The sequence below is a fragment of the Bos indicus x Bos taurus genome, chromosome 24 (assembly GCF_003369695.1).
Source record: "Bos indicus x Bos taurus breed Angus x Brahman F1 hybrid chromosome 24, Bos_hybrid_MaternalHap_v2.0, whole genome shotgun sequence".
Lineage (NCBI taxonomy): Eukaryota > Metazoa > Chordata > Mammalia > Artiodactyla > Bovidae > Bos > Bos indicus x Bos taurus.
The window spans coordinates 35,433,695-35,454,082 of record NC_040099.1 but is presented as its reverse complement, the minus strand read 5'-3'; the positions used below and the strand labels follow the sequence as shown (position 1 = coordinate 35,454,082).

At 43.9% G+C, this 20,388-nt stretch overlaps 1 protein-coding gene across 1 annotated transcript in view; it reads left to right on the top strand.

The window, feature by feature from the left end:
* The window catches only part of COLEC12 (collectin subfamily member 12), a 184,712-nt gene that overhangs the window by 132,982 nt on the left and 31,342 nt on the right, over nucleotides 1–20,388 (top strand). Inside the window, exon 3 of the mRNA XM_027525785.1 lies at nucleotides 12,067–12,189. Coding sequence (XP_027381586.1) covers nucleotides 12,067–12,189 — 123 coding nt within the window. The remainder of the gene's footprint in view (nucleotides 1–12,066; nucleotides 12,190–20,388) is intronic.

The window sequence follows — 20,388 nt, the reverse complement described above, 5'->3', positions numbered from 1 at the left end:
TCCTGAGCTGGGTGCAGATTGGACATTGTTGTGAGAAACTTGTCCAAAGCCTCTTCTTCTTTCAGTCTGTTTAATCAATTTACAACCCTAATTAGGAGTGTTGGGCCATTTGGGCAATAAAATTCATTTCTTTGAGCATGAAATACAATTAAATGATTTTATGCTAAGCACTACATACTGTCGCTCAGTTGTGTCCGACTCTTTACGACCCCATGGACTACAGCCCACCAGGCTCTTCTGTCCATGGAATTCTGCAGGCAAGAATACTGGAGTGCGTTGCCTTTTCCTCTTCCAGGGGATCTTCCTGACCCAGGGATTGAACCCGTGTCTCCAGCATTGGCAGGCAGTTTCTTTACTACTGAACCATCTTTAAAATGTGAGGAGATATAAGCAGCTGGAGTAAGCTGGCTCCAGCTCAGCCCTGAGAAATGATGGGAAATCATGAATTTGATTTTCGCTTTGGAAATGCTTTTTAAAAAGCATCTCTACTGTCTGAAGAAAGTCACTGTGTGTGTTGCCTACTCAGTCACCCTGTCGCGTCCCACTCTTTGCAACCCCATGGACTGTAGCCCCCCAGGCTCCTCTGTCCATGAGTGTATATGTGTGTATACATACACATACATGTACTTATCCATCTTTTCATCTAGTTGTTTCAGCTTTAAACAGATTTCTAAATTTAACACTCATTTATGAACTGTTTACAAAGGCATGGCAATGTTAATAAGCATGTACTTTCCCACTTACTTTACATTTACTTGTAATTGGTTGCATGCCTCCTGACTTTCTAGTGTAGTGATTTTCCACTTTTATTTTCCAGTTTCTTTCCTTTGACTTCTACACCCAGGGCTGAATGCCCCAGACAAAGATTTCTTCCTTTGTATGTCCTTTGTCCATTTTTAATCACAAATGTGAATACCAAGCTGGTGAACAGATGCTCTTCACCAAATCTGGGGACCACACCCCCCTCACAACTCATCCTGTGGTCTGTACAATAGATCCTTCTCATTTTCCTCATTACTTATTTTTTACCAGCTTTCCCCTGCCACCCTGCATCTGGGTCATTTCAAATCGATCAACTTCTCTTCAACCTTCTGAACAGAGATTGCCTTCCTCAAGGAACAGATAATTCCTTTAAAACACCGACAGTAAAAATCTGTCTCTCTATCTTGGCTCCGTTCAGTTCAGTTGCTCAGTCGTGTCCGACTCTTTGTGACCCCATGAATCGCAGCACACCAGGCCTCCCTGTCCATCACCAACTCCCGGAGTTCACCCAAACTCATGTGCATCGAGTCGGTGATGCCATCCAACCATGTCATCCTCTGTCGTCCCCTTCTCCTCCTGCCCCCAATCCCTCCCAGCATCAGGGTCTTTTCCAGTGAGTCAACTCTTTGTTTTGGCTCACTTTTCCCTTAATTCAAGTGTCCTCAGCTCTAGTCTTCACTTGAAGAAAGTAGAAAACATACTCACACAGAAATGAAGAGTGTGTGTTGGGCTGATTGGTATTTTCACTGACACTGAGGTCCTTTTTTTTTTCTTTTCATCAAAGCAGTAGTTTTGTTGGTTTGAAAAAAAAAATCAAGTAGGTCTGTGAGAGAAGCATGGATTGTCTTTTTTATTTTTTTCCAGCACCTGCTCTGAAGCATAATTTCCACATGCCCGAACACTGCTTCAGTGATAAACAACAAACACTATCATTAACTGAGACTTGCCCGCTCAGCTGCCCCCAAATGACACTGTAAAAGCAAGCATGCTCAAGGCAAGTTTCGGGCTGTGAGTTTGCTTTCTCACCTCTGTTCTGTCGGGTTTAGTTCTGTGAGAGCTGAGGGATGCCAGACAAGCCTTGCAAACCAGAAGGGTCTATAGATCTGCATTTCTTTGGTTAGTAAATCCCACTGCACTGCCCTCCCCTCCAGTGGTGAAAAGAAAATGCTTGCTCTGGAGCCCGGGGTTCCTGCTTGTTTGGTTGTAAGGTGTCCTGTGTGTCTGTATTTTGACCCTTAACTGAATGCCTCTCCCAGGACGACTACACCCTGGCCTCCGGGACACCGAGCTCGGCGTGTCCCTTGTCACACAGGAAGCTGGCCACAAAGTGGGGGAGAAGGTTGTGAAAGCCTCATACATGGCGCTATTGCCAGTCATGTGACTGGGGCCAGCTGAGGGGTGACAGCACGTGTGTCCACGGTGGGCTCTACGCTCCAGGCTCATGTATGTGAACCTGCAGGGAGTATAGTGGGTAGAGGAGGCGTTTGGTTTGTTCAGAGAAAGGCAAAAGCAGCCCTCCAGAACAATTGCATTCCCTTGCCAGGGTGGTGGGCTTCCCTGGTGGTTCAGACTGCCAGAATTTGCCTGCAGGGTGAGAGACCCGGGCTCTATCCCAGGGTTGGGAAGATCCCCTGGAGGAGGACATGGCAATCCACTCCAGTATTCTTGCCTGGAAAATTTCATGGTCAGAGGAGCCTGGCGGGCTACAGTCCATGGAGTCACAAAGAGCCGGATACAACTCAGCAAACTAACACGCATACACACCGGGGTGGTAGCCAAGATGATGGCATTTGAATTATTTGAAAACCACACAAATGAACCTAATAGATTTATATCATGTGACTTTCAGAAGAACCGAGGGGGTTCAGGGCTTGGGGGAGGCTCATTAGGAGAGGATTCATCCAGGAGGAAACTTATGACGAAGGTTTTGTTTTTTAGAAGAAGGCATTTGGTAAGAGAAGAGTGTTGCAGGGAGATGGAGGGCCAATCTTGGGATGTGGAAAGGAAGCAGGCAGACCCTGAGGGCGCGCTGTGAGCACCCAGCCCAGGCACCCCGTGCTCCTTCCAGCTTGGGCTCAGATCTTCCTCCCCGAAGCCTTCTCTGACCGCCTGCTTCCACTGCCATCCACCTGCTCGCCACACGGCCTCTGTCCATTTCTTGCTTTTCCTGGAGAAGGAAATGGCAGCCCCCTCCAGTATTCTTGCCTGGGCAGTCCCATGGACAGAGGAGCCTGGTGGGCTATGGTCCATGGGGTCGCAAAAGAGTCAGACACGACTTAGCAACTAAACAACAGCAGTTAAAATAGCCTCCCACTCTCGTGTAAGTTCTATGAGGACAGAGATTGTCATCTGTTTTGTTCACCGTGATACCCAGTGCGTGGTATAGACTACATGCTACATCCTTGTTTCTTGAATAAATAGGATATAGTAACAAAGAAGTATGGTGGGCTGTGTTTTGGGATTTAAAGAACTTAGGTGGAGAATTCAGAGGCCTGAGTCTTGAAGCCAGGGCCAGCCTGGGAAGGCAGTCAAGTTCACTGGGCTGCAGTTCCCTCGCTAGTAAGATGGACACTGGCTGAGTCGACCATCGCCCTCCTCCGGACTGTGAGCTTCTAAGGACCTGCATGGTCAGAGGATGGTAGCAGTGAGCACCTTGACTACTCCAGACCACCTGGAACTGTTAGTGAGGCAGTGGATTTCCGAGCCACGGGGTCAAGCTGGTGTTTGTAAAAAGAGTTGGATTTGTCTAAAGTTCTCCAAGTAGGTTTTTTCAAAAAGGGGGGTTAAGAGGCTAGATGTTAGTTTTTCACTCATTGTATTTATTTTATTTTTTGGCTGCGCCGGGTCTTCATGCTGTACAGGCTTTTCTCTAGCTGCAACGAGTGGTGGCCAGTCTTCAGCAGTTGCGGCTCCCAGGCTCCAGAGCACAAGCTCAGTGGTTGTGGCACACGAGCCTAGTTGCTCCGCAGCATGTGGCACCTTCCTGGGCCAGGGATTGAACCTGTGTCTCCTGCATTGGCAGGAGATTCTTTACCACGGAGCCACCAGGGAAACCTGCTTGATACATTAACTTTTTATTACCACTTAATAAAGGCTTATTTCACTTCCTTCCTTTCCACTAACTTATCTCACCCAACTCCTGCAGCCTTGAACCACAAGCAACTATTTGGGTCCATAGATGGGTTAGCCATTGACTTTTAAAGCTTCTATTTCAGTGAACTAGAACTTTAGAAGAAAACTCAACAGGGGCAACCAGCTTGTTTTGGTTTCAAGCTCAAGGCTCTGCATGCCTCATAGTTTACCTTGAAATTACTGAGTATAAATCTACCTTCTCAGGGACTTCCCTGGTGATCCAGTGGCTAAGACTCTGTGCTCCCAACGTAGGGGACCCAGGTTCAATCCCTGGTTGGGGAACTAGATTTCACATGCCACAGCTAAGAGTTGACTAAAACATCCGGCATGCTGTAACTAAAGATCCCATGTGCTGCAACTAAGGCTCAGCACATGCAAATAAATAAATAAAAATATTTTTTTAAAACTAAAATCATCTTCTCTTCCCAGGCCACTCCATTCCAGAAATTTCACCACCACTGGGGGACGATTCCTCCGAGGGGCCAACAGACCTTACCAGCCAAACCTCCAAGCCAGTCCCGATCCCTCCAAGAGATAATGAGGATTTATTTAGAGTGGAATAAACTTGCTGCTCAAGTATGTCACCATAGAATAGGAAGAGAAATTATAGCCTGTAGAAACCTCAGGCCTGTAATGGTTAACTTGCTGGAGACTAGGTTTTCCTGCTCGTTTCTGTTGTTGCTGTTCAGTGGCTCAGTCATGTCCAACTCTTTGTGACCCCATGAACTGCAGCATGCCAGGCTTCTCTGTCCTTCACTATCTCCCAGAGTTTGCTCAGGCTCATGTCCATTGAGTTGGTGATGCCATCCAACCATCTCATTCCCTGTTTCTTCATTTCTGAGAAGGGCTCATCTCTCAGCATTTGAAAGGATGTTTCTATAGCCCTGGGTTTCAACAGAACACTCCACAAGTGTAACCTGTTGGCCTCCTCTGATTTATCTCTTTAGGCATACTTCACTTGGCTTTGTTTTGCTTTCACCTCTGGAGGTCAGCAACCTTGGAGGAGCAACCTGTGATCATTTGGGTTTAGCTCCCAGCTCAGCCACTTACTGGCTTAGGTACTCAACCTCGCTGACCCCCACTTTCCTAAAAATCTATTAATTGGGATCAGAAGTCCTGCTTGGCAAGGTTATTAAAGGGTGTGGCTTCCCTGGTGGCTCAGTGGTAAAAGAATCTGCCTCCCAATGCAGGAACCGAGGGTTCGATCTAGGGATCAACAGATCCCTTGGAGGAGGAAATGGCAACACACTCCAGTATTCTTGCCTGGAGAATCCCATGGACAGAGGAGCCTGGAGGGCTACAGTCCATGCAGGTCACAGAGTCAGACACGATTCAACAACAAAGTAGCTGGGCAGGGGTACGTGGCACACATCGGGTCCTCTAGACTGGCCACCATCCTTAGCAATTCCTCTTCACATTTGCTGCAAGAGCAAACTCTCATCCACTAAGCAAATATCTCGTGGCTTTCCTCCAAATACCTGTGCAGTCCAAGTGTCCAGCTCAATTATATGGCAGAGTCTAATGGCCCAAGCTGGAGCTGAATTTTCATGCGTCCTTTTAATTAAAACATTGAATGCCTGATCACAGAAGGACATTGTTTGGTGATGTTGATAATGAAGTAGTCAGGGCTGCTGAAGTGTATCATTAGGAGGGTTGACAATAAACTCCATGCCCATAGAATGAAATGAATAGGAAGAGGGCCAGGAGGAAGCGGCCAGCGCGAGGGGCAGATGTAAGAGACGTGATGGATGAACTGCCCCCCGGGGCGAGGAATCCTCTCCTCAGAACTGAAGGCATTTGTTTACAGTTCATATAATAAAGGATTTCTTATTATAAAACTACAAGGAGAAAGTAATGGCATTCTTTTGAGACAGTATACATCCTGGCAGACATTGTATGTTCTGAGTGGCATCATTATCTGGCTTTTGGCCTTAACAATTCTTTTTTTAGCAGACAACGTATACATTATAAATTTTAAACAAATAATGCATGTATACTTTTTACATTAAAACCAAAACAGAACTGGCTGCCCTTTTTATACATATATGCGTGCTTAGTCTCTTCAGTCACATCTAACTCTTTGCAACCCCATGAACCATAGCCCACCAGGCTCCTCTGTCCATGGGATTTCCAACCAAGAATACTGGAGTGGTTAACCTCTTCCTTCTCCAGGGATCTTCCCAACTCAGGGTTTGAACCAGTGTCTCTTGTGCCTCCTGCATTGCAGGGGAATTCTTTACTGCTGAATCAATGGGGAAGCCCCATGCATATACATGAAAAAAATTAATGAAAGAAACTATACATTTAGTAAATGTGCAGAATATTAATATAAGCTCAGGAGGAATGCTAAAGATTTCAAATTCATAAAACTCATGTAAATTATTTTTCTGATTTGAATACATCTTTATGAATATAGAGATGTGGTAAGGCTTTATTTTGTACAGAAAGTGATTTTGTTTTTAATTCTTGTCCTCCTGTTATCATGATTCCCTGCATTGTTTAAGAAACTTGGCATAGTAAGGTGTCCATGTGTTTGCTCAGTCATGTCTACTCTTTGTGACCCCATGGACTGTAGCCCGCCAGACTCCTCTGTCCATGGAATTTTCCAGGCAAGAATATTGGAGGGGGTTGCCATTCCCTTCTCTAGGAGATCTTCCCTGCCCAGTATGGAATCCAGGTCTGCATTGCAGGAGGATTCTTTACCATCTGAGCAACCAGGGAAGCCCCTAGTAAGGTTTCCAGGGATTTGTATTTTGGAAACTAAATGCTCATTATTAATTAAAAAAAAAATGCTAGCTAAACCCATATCCCATCATTTAGTAAATAGTCTTTATAATAAGGAAAAACTAATTGTTCATGGGATAAAATGTTTTATGTATTTAACTGCTATTCTAGTGATATTGCACAACATCCAAGTAACTAGGATGTTAACTCTTACTGTTTTGTTGCTTTTCAGGGCATTTTAATCATAGGGATGAATTTGAAATCATCAGTTTTACTGTTAGGGCCAAATCATTCTCATGGGCTTATGGGAATATATGCCACCAGGAAGTAGATTAATAGCTATAAAAAAACCACATGAAAAGGTTACTATAAAACTCAGATTAAAAAAAAAAAAACTCAGATCAAAACCTGTGGTTTTCTGAATTTGCCGTCTACCAGCTTTCTGGAGCTTCTCTGTGGTAACATGATCTTTATGGCAACACCACTGAGCTCTGGACACTTATGGTAATTAAGACAGCTGGGAAGTGCCCTGCACTCGCCCACAGCACCAGCCTTCACATAGGGAGGAAGGCCGCTTGCTGATCAGTACTCATCCGTGTTAACAGAGAGCACTCCTTTGGTAATGGTCGAAAAATAAGATAATGAAAGAGACTCTTGTTTTCCAAAAAGATAAGAAAAACAGACTGGATTGGGGCTGGGACCACAGAACTTGGGAGGGCTCTTTGTGGAGAGCCACAGCAGAAAGGAATTCTCTTTGCTGGTCAATTTTTCTGGCCTTCTGCACCATCATTCCCGCAGCGTTTCAATGTATTCTCTCCAACCGGCTAAGTACCCCCTGATCGGCGGCCCCATCAAACCCCATCTTCTCCCTTTAAACAAATGTGTTGTTGGAAATAAGGGTGAATCAGGGAACTTGGAGTTTGTGGGCTGGGGACCAAGTTGTCAGCCTATTCTGAACTTCCACGGAATAGTCAAGGAGTTAGCCAGAGGGATTCTGACTTCCTTTGGCTTCCCCAGTGTTTTTTGTATAATACAGCCCTGGACACTGGAAGATGCATTCAGAACAGGAGCCTAGAATCTAGTTCAGTGGGACTAGAGCAAGGCGGGTAGCCTGAGGGAGGGCATGGATCCTGCAGACACGTTCTGTCCGTGGGCTGCTGAATTGCAGATGTGCTATTTGGGCCAGGCTCTGTAATAAACTGGCTCTCTCGGTGGTGAGGGGCACAGAAGTTTCACTTCCTGAGCTAGAATCTCTTCTCTGCAGCCTCGCCTCGATCCATTCCCTGCCCTTCCTACCCGCCCCTTGCAGTGGGAATCAAGTCTCCCATCTCTGGAAAGTAATGCTAAGAAAACAAACACTACAAAGGCTGGTAACAGGGGGATATCTCTCTTGAATGTTTTCTGTGACCATCTAGGTACAAGGAGGAGGGGGTCCCCCAGCTCCGTGAGCCAGCAGGGTTTCTTTGTAGTAGGCATCCGTATGTTTGGCCAGATGTCCTCCCAGCGGAGGGCAGAAAGGGAAAGATAAAACAGAATTTTTATGAAAAATAAGTCTCGGGAGGGAGAAAAAACAAGATAGAGAAAGTGTGTCAAATGGGACGGGAGGTGCCATCTGATGTTGATTACATGCTGATAGAGTCAGCAAGGAGAAATGCATGTCACAAGGAAGTGACCCTGCTCTTCGGCATGTGGGCCAGTGACACTGTCTGGGAGCAGAGCTGTCAGACCAAGGTGTCCAGGAAGAAACCCAGCTCCGGCTGGCATGGCAGTCAGGGGAGGGAAGGACTCCCGCACCAGGAATCAGGATGCATTCTTTCTGATTCTGCTGTATCTGGCCTCACTCTCCCCATCGGTAACAGGACGATGCTTGACCAGGTGACCTCTAGGCAACCCTCTAGCCCCAGATTCTGTTATCTGCTGTCATCTCCCCTCTGACCAAATCTTCTGAGGCTCTTCTAATGGAATGTAAGAAATAGCTCTGGAGAGATGTGAAAAGTTCACCCCCGGCCAGGGTCCTAAAACCCAAAAGGAATGAAACCTCACAGCAGCCATGGAAGTGTCATTAGCCTTTCCACAGCAGCCCGGGGTCTACTCTCCTGTGTTTTACAGTTGCCACCAAAGCATGTTAACTGCTTTCTGAACACGAGATGCAGCAGGTCTGTGGGTCTGCCTGTGCTTTTGTTGTTGTTCAGTCGCCAAGTCATGTCTGATTCTTCACAGCCCCATGGACTGCAGTACGACGGGCTTCCCTGTCCCTCACCATCTCCCCGAGTTTGCGAAAGTTCATGTCCATTGAATCGGTGTTGCCATCCAACCATCTCATCCTCTGCTACCCCCTTCTCCTTCTGCCTTCAATCTTTCCCAACATCAGGGTCTTTTCCAATAAGTCAGCTCTCTGCATCAGGTAGCTAAAGTATTAGAGTATCAACTTCAGCATCAGTCCTTCTGATGAATATTCAAGGTTGATTTCCTTCTACCTGTTCTTCTCCCCTCCCAATTCCAAAAATATCTTCACTCTGCATGCGTGCTGCCACTTCACTTGTGTCCAACTCTTTGGGACCCTATGGACTGTAGCCTGCCATGCTCCGCTGTCCCTGGGATTCTCCAGGCAAGAATAATGGAGTGGGTTGCCATGCCCTTCTCTAGGGGAGCTTCTTGACCTAGGGATTGAACCCATGTCTCTTACATCTCCTGCATTGGTAGGCACGTTCTTTACCACGAGTGCCACCTGGGAAGCCTGGGTATAAGAGGACTTTGTTTCATTTTAAACTCTCAAGATAACAGAGAGTTTAAGAGCGGATGAACGTCTATGTGTGTGTGTTCATTCTTTAGTTAAGAATGAACCGTTGAAAGTTTTCTTGTTTTATTTTTTTCTTTCTGGCACCTTCATGAGGTCAGCAGTGTTTTGTTACAGGGTGAGGCTGGATTCCAGTGGGAATGGAAGAGGAATCTTCCACTGAGATGAGAAGATCTCACACTAGGACTGGGGCCGTAGAAATGGATAGGAAAGCTTGACCAGAGAGGCAGTGGCACCGTGACGTAGGGAAGATATCATGCCATTTGGAGTCAGACAGACCCTGGTTTAAATCCTAGCTATGATGTTTATAGGATGTCATTTTCAGCTCTTGCTCCCTGCTTGAAAGGTGATTATGTGAAGTCCCTAGATCAGAGTCTGGCACCAAGTAGGCAGTAAAGTGAAAGTATTAGTTGCTCAGTTGTGTCTAACTCTTCACAATCCCATGAACTGTAGCCCATCAGTCTCCTCTGTCCATGGGATTCTCCAGGCAAGAATACTGGAACAGGTTGCCAGTAAGTAAACATTAATAAACTGTAGATGAGATGATCATGACAAAAATATCTATAGGAAGATTAAAAATATCTGATGGTTGATTGAATTAGAGAATAATTAGGAGACTTCAAGATGTCTGAGTTTGAGTACCTGAAGGATTGGGATGGTGGTAGTATTTAGGGATGGAAATAAGTAAGTTGGGTGGAAGTTGGAGACCTGGCTTGGTAGGACTGGTACCGATGTCAGTTTTGGACACAGGAGGTAGCCCTGAAACATCCAGGTGGCGATGGAAGAAGGAGGATGGAAAGGAAAGGAGAAAAAGCAGCGAGAAAAACACGATACTAAGAAGCTGGTTAGCTCTAGGTCTGTTTGATCAATGCGTCTCATTTTACAGATTCACCTTCAAGGGACTGGTTAACCAAAGGTTGATCCAGCACAACCATCTCCTAAAACAAACCTTAGTGCCTCAAAATGTGTTCCTCCAGTGAAGCATCTTCTAGACCTAGTTAGAAATGCAGTCTTGGCTCCTACCTCAGACCTACTGAATCAGATCTGCATTTCCACGTGATTTGTGAGCACTTCTTGAGAAGCACTGTTCTAACGCACGATGGCCAGACCTGCAGCATCACAGCCCCTGGGAACTTGGTGGAAATTCAGATTCTCAGGCATCTTCTCAGACTTCCTGAATTAGAAAGGCTGTATTTTAACGAGCCCTTCAAGTGAATCCAGTGGGATGGGATAGTGGTAGTATTGAGGGATGGAAATAAGAAAGTTGAAGAATCACCGCTCTAAGCCATGAATCACTGCTCTAAGCCATGGAAGAGCGAGCTTGAGCCCCCCACCCCTTGGGTGTATAACCCAGAACACTGGAGGAATTGGTTAAACCCTGGAAATTAAATTTGAGGCATTGTTTTATGCTGTTTCTCTCATCATTTTGCATTAAACACAGCTGAAGGACTCTTTTCACTGAAGAAGGGCACTAGGCATAAAATTACAAACCAAAGGGGAGGAACTTCGGCTGTGGCTTAATCTTCACAATATATCCATCAAAAGTTATTGAGCACAATTCTAGGAGATCAGTCCTTTATGTGCTATTGCTCCTGGGGGACGCTATTAGTGAGATCCACATAGGAAAACCAGTCAGGGCGAGGAGGACCTTCCCGACATGCCTTACAATGTGATTTTTGCATTAAAGTGTCCAGAGCCTTTGTCCTCTGTGTTTCTAATAAAACTATGGCAAGTTCCCTTTTTATGGGTTAGTTTCTGGAGTCCCTTGCAGAAGTGATGGTGGTTTACCACTTAGACTAGAGTGTTTTTCAAACAGTTCAACTGTGAGCAATAAAAATTTACCTCTTCCCATCAGAAATGTCTGGTTTTTCTGGTTGTTCCCTAGTTGTTATTCATATCACTGTGATAAATAAGGGTCGGTGTCTGTTTCCTGCATATATGTAATGTACAAAAGTGGCTATATATTGAGCATTTTAATCCTAAAATTACCTATATTTTCTGCTATAGTAAGTTATAGTACATTATTAAGTTATGTACTATATTATAGCCAGTGGCATGCTGGTAAACCAATTTGGGATGTGTGAAGGCATTATGAATAGTGTTTGCAAATTTCCATGGTGTAAATAGTCCCTCCAGGGTTGATTTCAAGCTGCCAACAATTTAACAACCAGCTCCCCAAATTCCTACCAATTTGACAAGTGACTCTTGAAAACAGTAGGAATTAACTCAAGCACACCACTGAAACAAATGTCAAGGGAAAAGTCCCTTTTATTTATTTATTTTTTTGGTTAGTTGTGTTTGAATTACTGTTGGTGCAACAGTGGCCGAAACAGGTAGATTTGGGTGTTTTAAGTCTTTTGTCATATAGAGATCTTATCATAATGGAATGTGATTTGGAAACTGTTCTATGAAACAAAGTTCTGTGCTATTTTCAAGGCATTAAATATGTTAATAATAACATAATGGCAATATTTAAGTTGTGTTAAATGTGTTGCTCAAGCGGTGAGTATGTTTGATTTTAAAATACCACTCAACCTATAGAAAGGCATATGTGAAAACTATATTCTTATAGTATTTAAACCCAAATGCAAAATTTTACTTCTGAAATGGTGTTTTTGGTTACTGTTGTTAAGATTTGCCTTTTCTTACAGGTATTCAAGAAGGAACACAATGTACCAAATGTAAAAATAACTGGGCACTGAAGCTTTCTATCATACTGTTATACATTTTGTGTGCCTTGCTTACCATCACAGTAGCCATTTTGGGATACAAAGGTAAGTACTGTTTTCTTTTTCCTTCTAAAAAGCAAGTTTCCTTTCCTTCATTTACACCTGAAAACACAAGTACATTTGCAGGCATGAAGGAGTTCATTAATACAATTCAGATGCAAAACTTAAACCTCTGAAGCTCCATCTTTACGTCTTGAGCTTCTTATAGCTGTGGAATCTGAAAGGATAGAAGGAGCAATTCCTCTTGAGTCATTTCAACCATAATCATGGTCCTTTTATGAGTTGTAATTTTTTTTCCCTCTTTGTTGCTTTTTCCTACTTATTTCCAGATACTCCCTCTTCCTCTGCCTTTTTTCATCTTACCTTTAAGAGGCTCCACAAAAACCCTGGAGTCAGCACACAGGAAAACTCTATTGACAGAGGATAAGACCTCCAGAGACACGACTTACGTCACCCGAGGACTGGCCTTATAATTCCCTTTTTTCCTCTTCAGCGCATTTACTGTGGTCACTGTTGTTTATCTAGCTCCAGAAAAACACTGCCCTGTAGAAATGAAACACAGAGATGGCAGCACCATGTCAGCTGTGCTTTACGGCTTATCAGACATTCTTTGAACATGTCTGGTTTAAGATTGGTGCAGGATTTTTGCCCGAATCCCCCAGACTTGCAGATAAAGTGGGTTGGTTCTCCCCACCACCCACGGGCATTCCAGACACCACAGGTGAAGGTGTCCTGATTCAGAGTCACGAACTATGTAAACCCTCTTATAGAAAACAGCCATGGAAGCCTTACAGAGACACGTGAAACAGACGTGTCGTCTGGTTTCAGTGAGAGAGGCAGACATGGGGTCTGCTCATCTTTACCCTGACAGGTTAAGAGTGGAGAATTCCACACATTCCCATCTCTGTTCCCTGCCCCATCGATTTGACCTGGGGACAGAAAGATGCAAAGTGAATTCCCTCCAACTTGTAACTCCTCCCACTGTCCTCCCAGGATTTAGTGGTTTCCTGAGACAACAGTGTACTGGAATAAGAATGGTCCCTGTCCAGTTCTTGAGTCCACCATTTGAAGAGCAATTGCTACTGTTTATTAAGTGCTCGTTGACATGCCAGGAATTACGCTAAGTCCTTGTGTGGCTGTGTAACCTGGGTATGAATTGTAACCTCTCAGTGTTACTGACTTTTTACCTGTAAAATGACAGTCATGGTGTCATTCTTCAAGGTGCTTGGGATGAGCAAAGATGATATAACTGAGCCACCTGTTCTGGGGTTGGGCCCAGTAGAGCGGCTAAATCTCTCTCTTCCTTGTTGTTTAGTTGCTAAGTCGTGTTGAACTCTTTGCAGTCCCGTGGACTACAGCACGCCAGGCTCCCCTGTCCTTCACTATCTCCCAGAGTTTGCTCAAACTTACATCCGTTGAGTTGATAATGCCATCTAATCATCTCGTCCTCTGTTGTCCCCTTCTGCTTTCGCCTTCAGTCTTTCCCAGCATCAGGGTCTTTTCCAATGAGTTGGCTCTTAGCATCAGGTGGCCAAAGTATTGGAGCTTCAGCTTCAGCATTAGTCCTTCCAATGAATATTCATGGTTGATTTCCTTTAGGATTGACTGGTTTGATCTCCTTGCAGTCCAAAGAACTCTCTCTTCCTTGCTTCTTCATAACTGTTTTTACAGTTCTAGCCATGAGAATGGCAAAACATATTAAAAATAATATAGTCAAGGCTTATGGAGTCCACTTCTAAACCTATTTCCATGGAAAATTGTGTGTGTTCCCATAGCGTGTTGACTGATGAACTTGGGCAGTGGAAATATGGAAAATTACCAGGCCTTTTTATCCAGTTGCAATGAGTTAATCTCACCCAGGATTAACAGAGCAAGTGTTAAGAAAGGCTATTAAATCATAGCGAAGGCAGGAGAGGGGGAGGAGGGGGAGGAAACCCAATGGGGAAAAGGACGGTGTTTTATGTCTTAGGCAACTCAGCCTGGCTACCTTCCTTTACTAGGTTATTGAGGTCATTACTCACTTCTCCACAACTTTCCCTAGTGAACTCAAATAAAGAAGAGGCTTGAAATCAAACTGTCATTTAACTGGTATCTTTAAGGCTGGGCTCTATGTGATGTCACGAAAGTAAACAGAGATGAGAAAGGTTTGAAGAAATACCTCTATGTGGTATTTCGTCATTTTTACCTCTGGGGAAAAAAATAAAAAGTCTAGAATCTTTAATTACACAGATAGATCCGAAGGAGGGGGCTTTGTTTGTTTGTTTTTAAAGTACAGATATTTCCTCTGTTTTTATGAGAGTGGAAAGGCCACGGCTCTGGCCTGTTTGTGTGGGTCCCTTTGCCTGGAACACCTTTTCCCTCTTCTCCACCTTTTTCTCATGACTTTCTCTTCCTTCTTCCCCATCGTGTCTCCCTCAGACACGTGTCCCGCAAGCAGTCCCTGAGAGCTGAGTTGGGTGCCCACCTGCTGGTCCCCATGGCATCCTTTTTCACCCTAGTCCCTGTTGCACTATATCACTATGGCCAATGGGTCTGTCCCACCACCCAAACTGTAAGCTCCAAGAAGACAAGAGGCTATCTTTTATTTATTAAATCTCCTACTAGCACGTGGCTCATACTACATAATTGGGACCCAATAAAGTTTACTGAGTGAATTAACGAGAAGATGGATGGATGGTTGAATTGTAAATTATGACTGACTTCTATAAAGGCAATCAATCACTACCCGGTGACCTCTAAGGCAATTGCTGCGACTCAGGGCCCTATCTGAAAGCTTAAAATCCCAAAGATCGCTTGGCCTGCTCTGGGTGTATCTCACCAGGATAAAGGAGGATGAGATTGAGGGGGTGAGACAAGTCAGAGGCAAGACCATGTTCTTATTCCTCTCTCTGTACTCCAAGGCCTCCATCCCTCAGGCGTCTACTGACAAAAAGAAGATAATACAACATGCAGTTTTTGTCTTTAAACACATACTTGATGAACTCAAATACTGATATTTTCCAGATGTGTTTTCTCTTTACTTTGAACAGTGATTCCTCTTTCTTATTGATAAGATTCTGGTGACCCAACATGGTAAGAGGCAGAAAGATAAGTTCTTCCTTCACACACATCCCTTTGAAGTCTGGAGAAACTCACTCCACTTTAAAAAAAAAAAAAAAGAAAGAAACAAAAAAAATATTCAGTGAAGGAAGAGGTTTTTCTGAAGGAGAAGTTGGAAGGAAATAAAACAGAAACTCCATTATTTATCAGAGTTTGCAAAAGCATCTCCATAGCTTTTTCTTTAAAACTGTTCTTTGTGTGTATGTGTGTTAGTGTTAGTCACTTGGTCATGTCTGACTCTTTGCCACCCTATGGACTGTGTGTGGCCCAGAAGGCACCTCTGTGTATGGAATTCTCCAGGCAAGAATACTGGAGTGGGTTGCCATTCCCTTCTCCAGGGGATCTTCCCAACCCAGGGATCGAACCTGGATCTCCTACATTGCAGGTGGACTCTCTACCATCTGAGCCACCAGGGATGCCCCAACTGTTCTTTAGTTCTCTTTTTATGTCACTTATGCAGATACAAGTTAGGATATAACTTAAGTTCCTTCCAGAGAATTTGCTGAACAAGTCAGAGAACTGCTGAGTCACCCAGACAGGTTCAGCACGCTAGTGGTGACTGTGCGGCATGTCAGCCACCTTACAAAAAGCCCATTCTTGGACGGTTACAGCTTGGTGCACCCTCTGTCCTGGACTATTTATCGTCCAGGCAGAAGCCACCTTCTAAGTTATGGGCTGTTTTTTCTCTGGAACATTCCCTGAACAGGAAAAATCTTATTTTGTGGTCCTGCCCAGCTGGATGCTACCTTAAGGGATTTCAGCTAAAGAAGACAGACAGACATCTGAATCTTCCTCAGTAAGAACCTCCTCTAATACAACATTCCTAGTCACAGATGTCTGTCTTGCTGCTCAGTTCTGCAGGGTAGCATTACAGCTGGGTAATCAAGCTTGCAAATGAGCATCAGAACACACTGTGTAGATGTTGTTAGAATCAAGGATAACACCTTCCCACCAGACAGGATTTTTGTAATGAAACCTGAAATAGTGTTCAAGGTAGGAATGTCTTTATTACATCCCAGGGGAGTGTACCTGGTATTACTGGGAAGTTCCAGATACCAATGAAGGGTTGTGTTTCCTACAGTCAAACTGGTAGATATCATCGTGAGCACCAGGCAGGACTCTATTCTTCTTTCCTGTCCCGGAGACCCGGTCATGAGCTATATATCTCTGGACCTTCCACATCCATGTTTGCCCCAAACATGACAAGTACTTGGTAGACCTCTAAGAATGATGAATATAAAAGAAAGATAAAGAAGACATAGTCCTGGGACTTCTCTGGTCATCCAGTGGTTAAGAATCTGCCTTCCAACACAAGGGGCTCAGGTTCAATCCCTGGTCAGGGAGCTAAGATCACACGTGCTGTGGAGCAAATGAGCCCACGCAACTCAACTAGGGAGAAGCCTGTGTGCTATAACAAAGAGCCCACGTGCCATAACTAAGACCCAACCCAGCCATAAAAAATAAATATTAAAAATAAAAAGACCAGCAGACCATGAGTTGGTCCTCTTAACAAGAAAAAAGACACAATTCTTATCCTCAAGGGATTTTTCTTGGAAGAAACCATATTTAGGAAAAAGAAATACTCAATGAGAGGCAAAGTGGAATTACAGAGTAAGCATGGATGTTGGAGTTAGATCTCCTGGCCTGGAATCCCACTTAGTCCCTTATAAGCTGTGTGACTCTAAGGAAGTTACTGGACATCTCTGGGTCTCGATTTTTTTCATGTGTGAAATAGCAGTCATAAGGATTAACCGCAATGATGATGTGATACATCTTGGAAAGAGTGAGGCAATCTGTAGAGGCTGATTTTATTGCCATTCAGATACAGGGTCTGTTGGTGTGGAATCGGGTCATCAGGGAAGGCTTAGCACAATGGGCCAGTGAGATTCAGAGTAGACCTTAAAGAATGGGTGGAAGCAAGACAAGGGAGGAAAAGGTTAGTGGCCCAGATCAAGGGCTTTTATAGGACTTCCCTAGTGGTCAAGAATCTGCCTGCCAATGCAGGGGACACAGGCTCAATCCCTGGTCCGGGAAGATCCCACATGCAGTGGAGCAGCTATGCCCGTGTGCCACAACCACTGAGCCTGTGATCTAGAGCCCATGCTCCACGCAAGAGAAGCCACCACAGCGAGAAGCCCACCTGCCGCACCTGGAGAAAGCCCACAAGCAGCAACCAAGACCCAGTGCAGCCAAAAGTAAAGAAATTAAAAAAAATTTAAAAACACTGGAGGGGACACATATATATCTATGGCTGATTCATGTTGATATATGGTAGAAACCAACACAATATTATAAAGCAATTATCCTTCAATTTAAAATACTTAAAAAAAAAACCAAGCACTTTGATAGAAAAGGTGTTATTGTTGGATTATCCTAGAGAATTGAGCTTTGAGGGTACTTGAAGAGGGGCAATGTTTCATATATATGACACTTAAAGTAATACTTTGAAGATAAAATCTGTCAAGAAACACTTTCCAATAAAGGGGACCATGTTAAAAAACAGACTGCTTGGACCCTTCTGTGTTCCCTGTTTGTTTTCCTCATGTGAGGACAATCTACACACCGAGGTCTCCCTCCGAAGACGGGGAGTTTCTAGGGTCAGAGAGGATGTCTGCCACTATTTTCCTGACTGAGAATTTGTGCTAATGAGTTAAGAGTAAAAACTGGTGAAAATGCTGTGTATTTTTACAGCAAGTGTTACTTCTGGTCTCCATCAGTCTAGCATTTTTAAGCAGTCGCAAGCTGCCAGCTTTGCAACCCTGAAGTTTGCAGCTTTATATCCAACTCCTATTTTTAAACACAGATACACCGCCCTGGTGCCTACAGCCAGTTCATTAGCCCTTGTGGGCGGGGCAAAGAGTTTTCTAGCACCAAAGAGAAACCTAACAGATTTTTTAAGTGGATGTATTTATTCCTTTTACTCTATACAAACCTGAATGATCTGTCTATGACAGTTCTGGGTTTTTAAAAAGTAAAATGGAAGACAAATTAGAGAGGGTTGAAAATGACTGCCTGTCAACATATTCAGAGGTTTCTCTGGCTTCCAGGAAAAAGGGGCAGGACTTAAGGTCCCTGTGTGTGGTTTGAGGACAGACTGAGGCTTGTGTTTTGATTTGAGAATCAAAACTGAACCTAAGCTTGTAAACATTCCATGTTTTATTTTTCTACAGGCTAGCTTTGCTAAAATGCAGATGAAACATTTTGTTCTTTGGAGTTTCTAGGAATAAGCATGCCTATCAGACAACCCTCAGATTATTTTAACTGTATCTCTGGGTCTATATAATAATTTTTTGAAAAAAAAAAAAAGATAATTATTCAACTAAATGCCATGCTCATTGCCAATGCCAAGGCCTCCCTGGGTTGGTTTGTATGTTTGTTTGCATAACCTCTAGCTCAGTTGATTCTTTTTCCACAGGCCTCGGCAACCAGCAGGCATGTTTATTTAAATAAACAACGTAATGAATAAATCTGTGATGAATACCTACTACGCGCCACACACTGAGCTAAGAGCTAGGGATAAAACCAGCACCAATTTTCCTGCCCTAAGGGGTATTGGGGACTTCCCAGGTGGCGCTAGTGGTAAAGATCCCGCCTGCCAATGCAGGAGACGTAAGAGACTCGGATTCAATGCCTGGGTGGAGAAGATCCCCAGGAGGAGGGCATGGCAACCCATTCCAGTATTCTTGCCTGGAGAATCCCATGCACAGAGGAGCCTGGTGGACTACAGTCCATAGGTTGCAGAATCAGACACAACTGAAGTGACATAGCACACACGGGCGCAAGGGGTCTTGGAGTAGCGAAACCATGACAACACCATGATGGGAGTCCTGTGATCATGAGAGAGACCCCCAGCAAGATAAACTTCAGCGTAGGTTTCCCACAGGATGTGACCAGCTGAGTCTTGAAGAGCAGGGAGGGCTTAGCCTGGGGAAGAAGCCTGGGAAGAACATTCTAGGTGGGGAGAAGCATGCATGGAAAGGCTTGGGGGAGAAAGTGTTTGATGCAAGCCACACATTTCATTATGACTGAACTGGAGAAGCCTGGGGAGGAGCACAAGCAGCTTCTCCAGGGAAGGTGCCGGGAGCCCTGGGGCTGGTTCACTTTAGGTCACACAGATGCTTGGGAACATACATCTGCTCCTTGACGAGAGCTCCAAGAATCTTCTCACGTGGTCCTGCATGGCTGGAAGGCTTGCTGAATAAAATAGACTGGATCCATTAGCCTACAAGTAATATGTAAACCATAGCCATGCTTTAAAAATGAGTCGTCATTTTTTCAAAAGCTGTCAATACCAAGAGGAACAGTCAGCCTTGATCTCAAGCTGCTGGAGGTTAGATTTCATGGGAGTCACTTCTGGAGAGAGACACTCTTATTTGACATGCTATCCTTTTTATTTTTTATTTTTTCACTTTTTATACTTGATTTGTTTCTACATTTTTATTGGAGATATTTGACAATATTATATTAGTTTTGGTGTCAAACATAGTTGATTCAGTATTTTTACAGATTATATTCCATTTAAAGTTATTACAAAATAATGGTTATATTTCCCTGTGCTCTACAGTTATCCTTGTTTTTTATTTTATTCATAATTGTATCCCTTAATCTCCTACCCCTCTTGTCTCTCCCCTCTTCCAACTGGTAACCACTAGTTTGTTCTCTGTGTCTGTGAGTCTGTTTCTGTTTTGTTATATATATTAGCTTGTTTTATTTTTTAGATTCCACATATAAGTGACACTATACAGTATTTATCTTTCTTTGTCTGACTTATTTCACTAAACACAATACCCCCAGGTCCATCCATGTTGTTGCAAATGGCAGAATTTCGTTCTTTTTTATGACTGAGTAATATTTCATTGTGTATATATGCACCACATCTTCTTGATCCATTCTCCCACTGATGGTCACTTAGTTGATTCCTTATCTTGGCTATTGCAAATATTGCTGCTATGAACATTGAAGTGCATGTATCTTTTCAAATTAGTGTCTTCATTTTCTTCAGGTACATACCCAGATGTGGAACTGCTGAATCATGTGGTATCTCTGTTTTTAGTTTTTTAAGGAACCTCCTGACTGTTCTCCATAGTGGCTGTACTAATTTACACTTTCACCAATAGTGTACTAGGGTTCCCTTTTCTCCACATC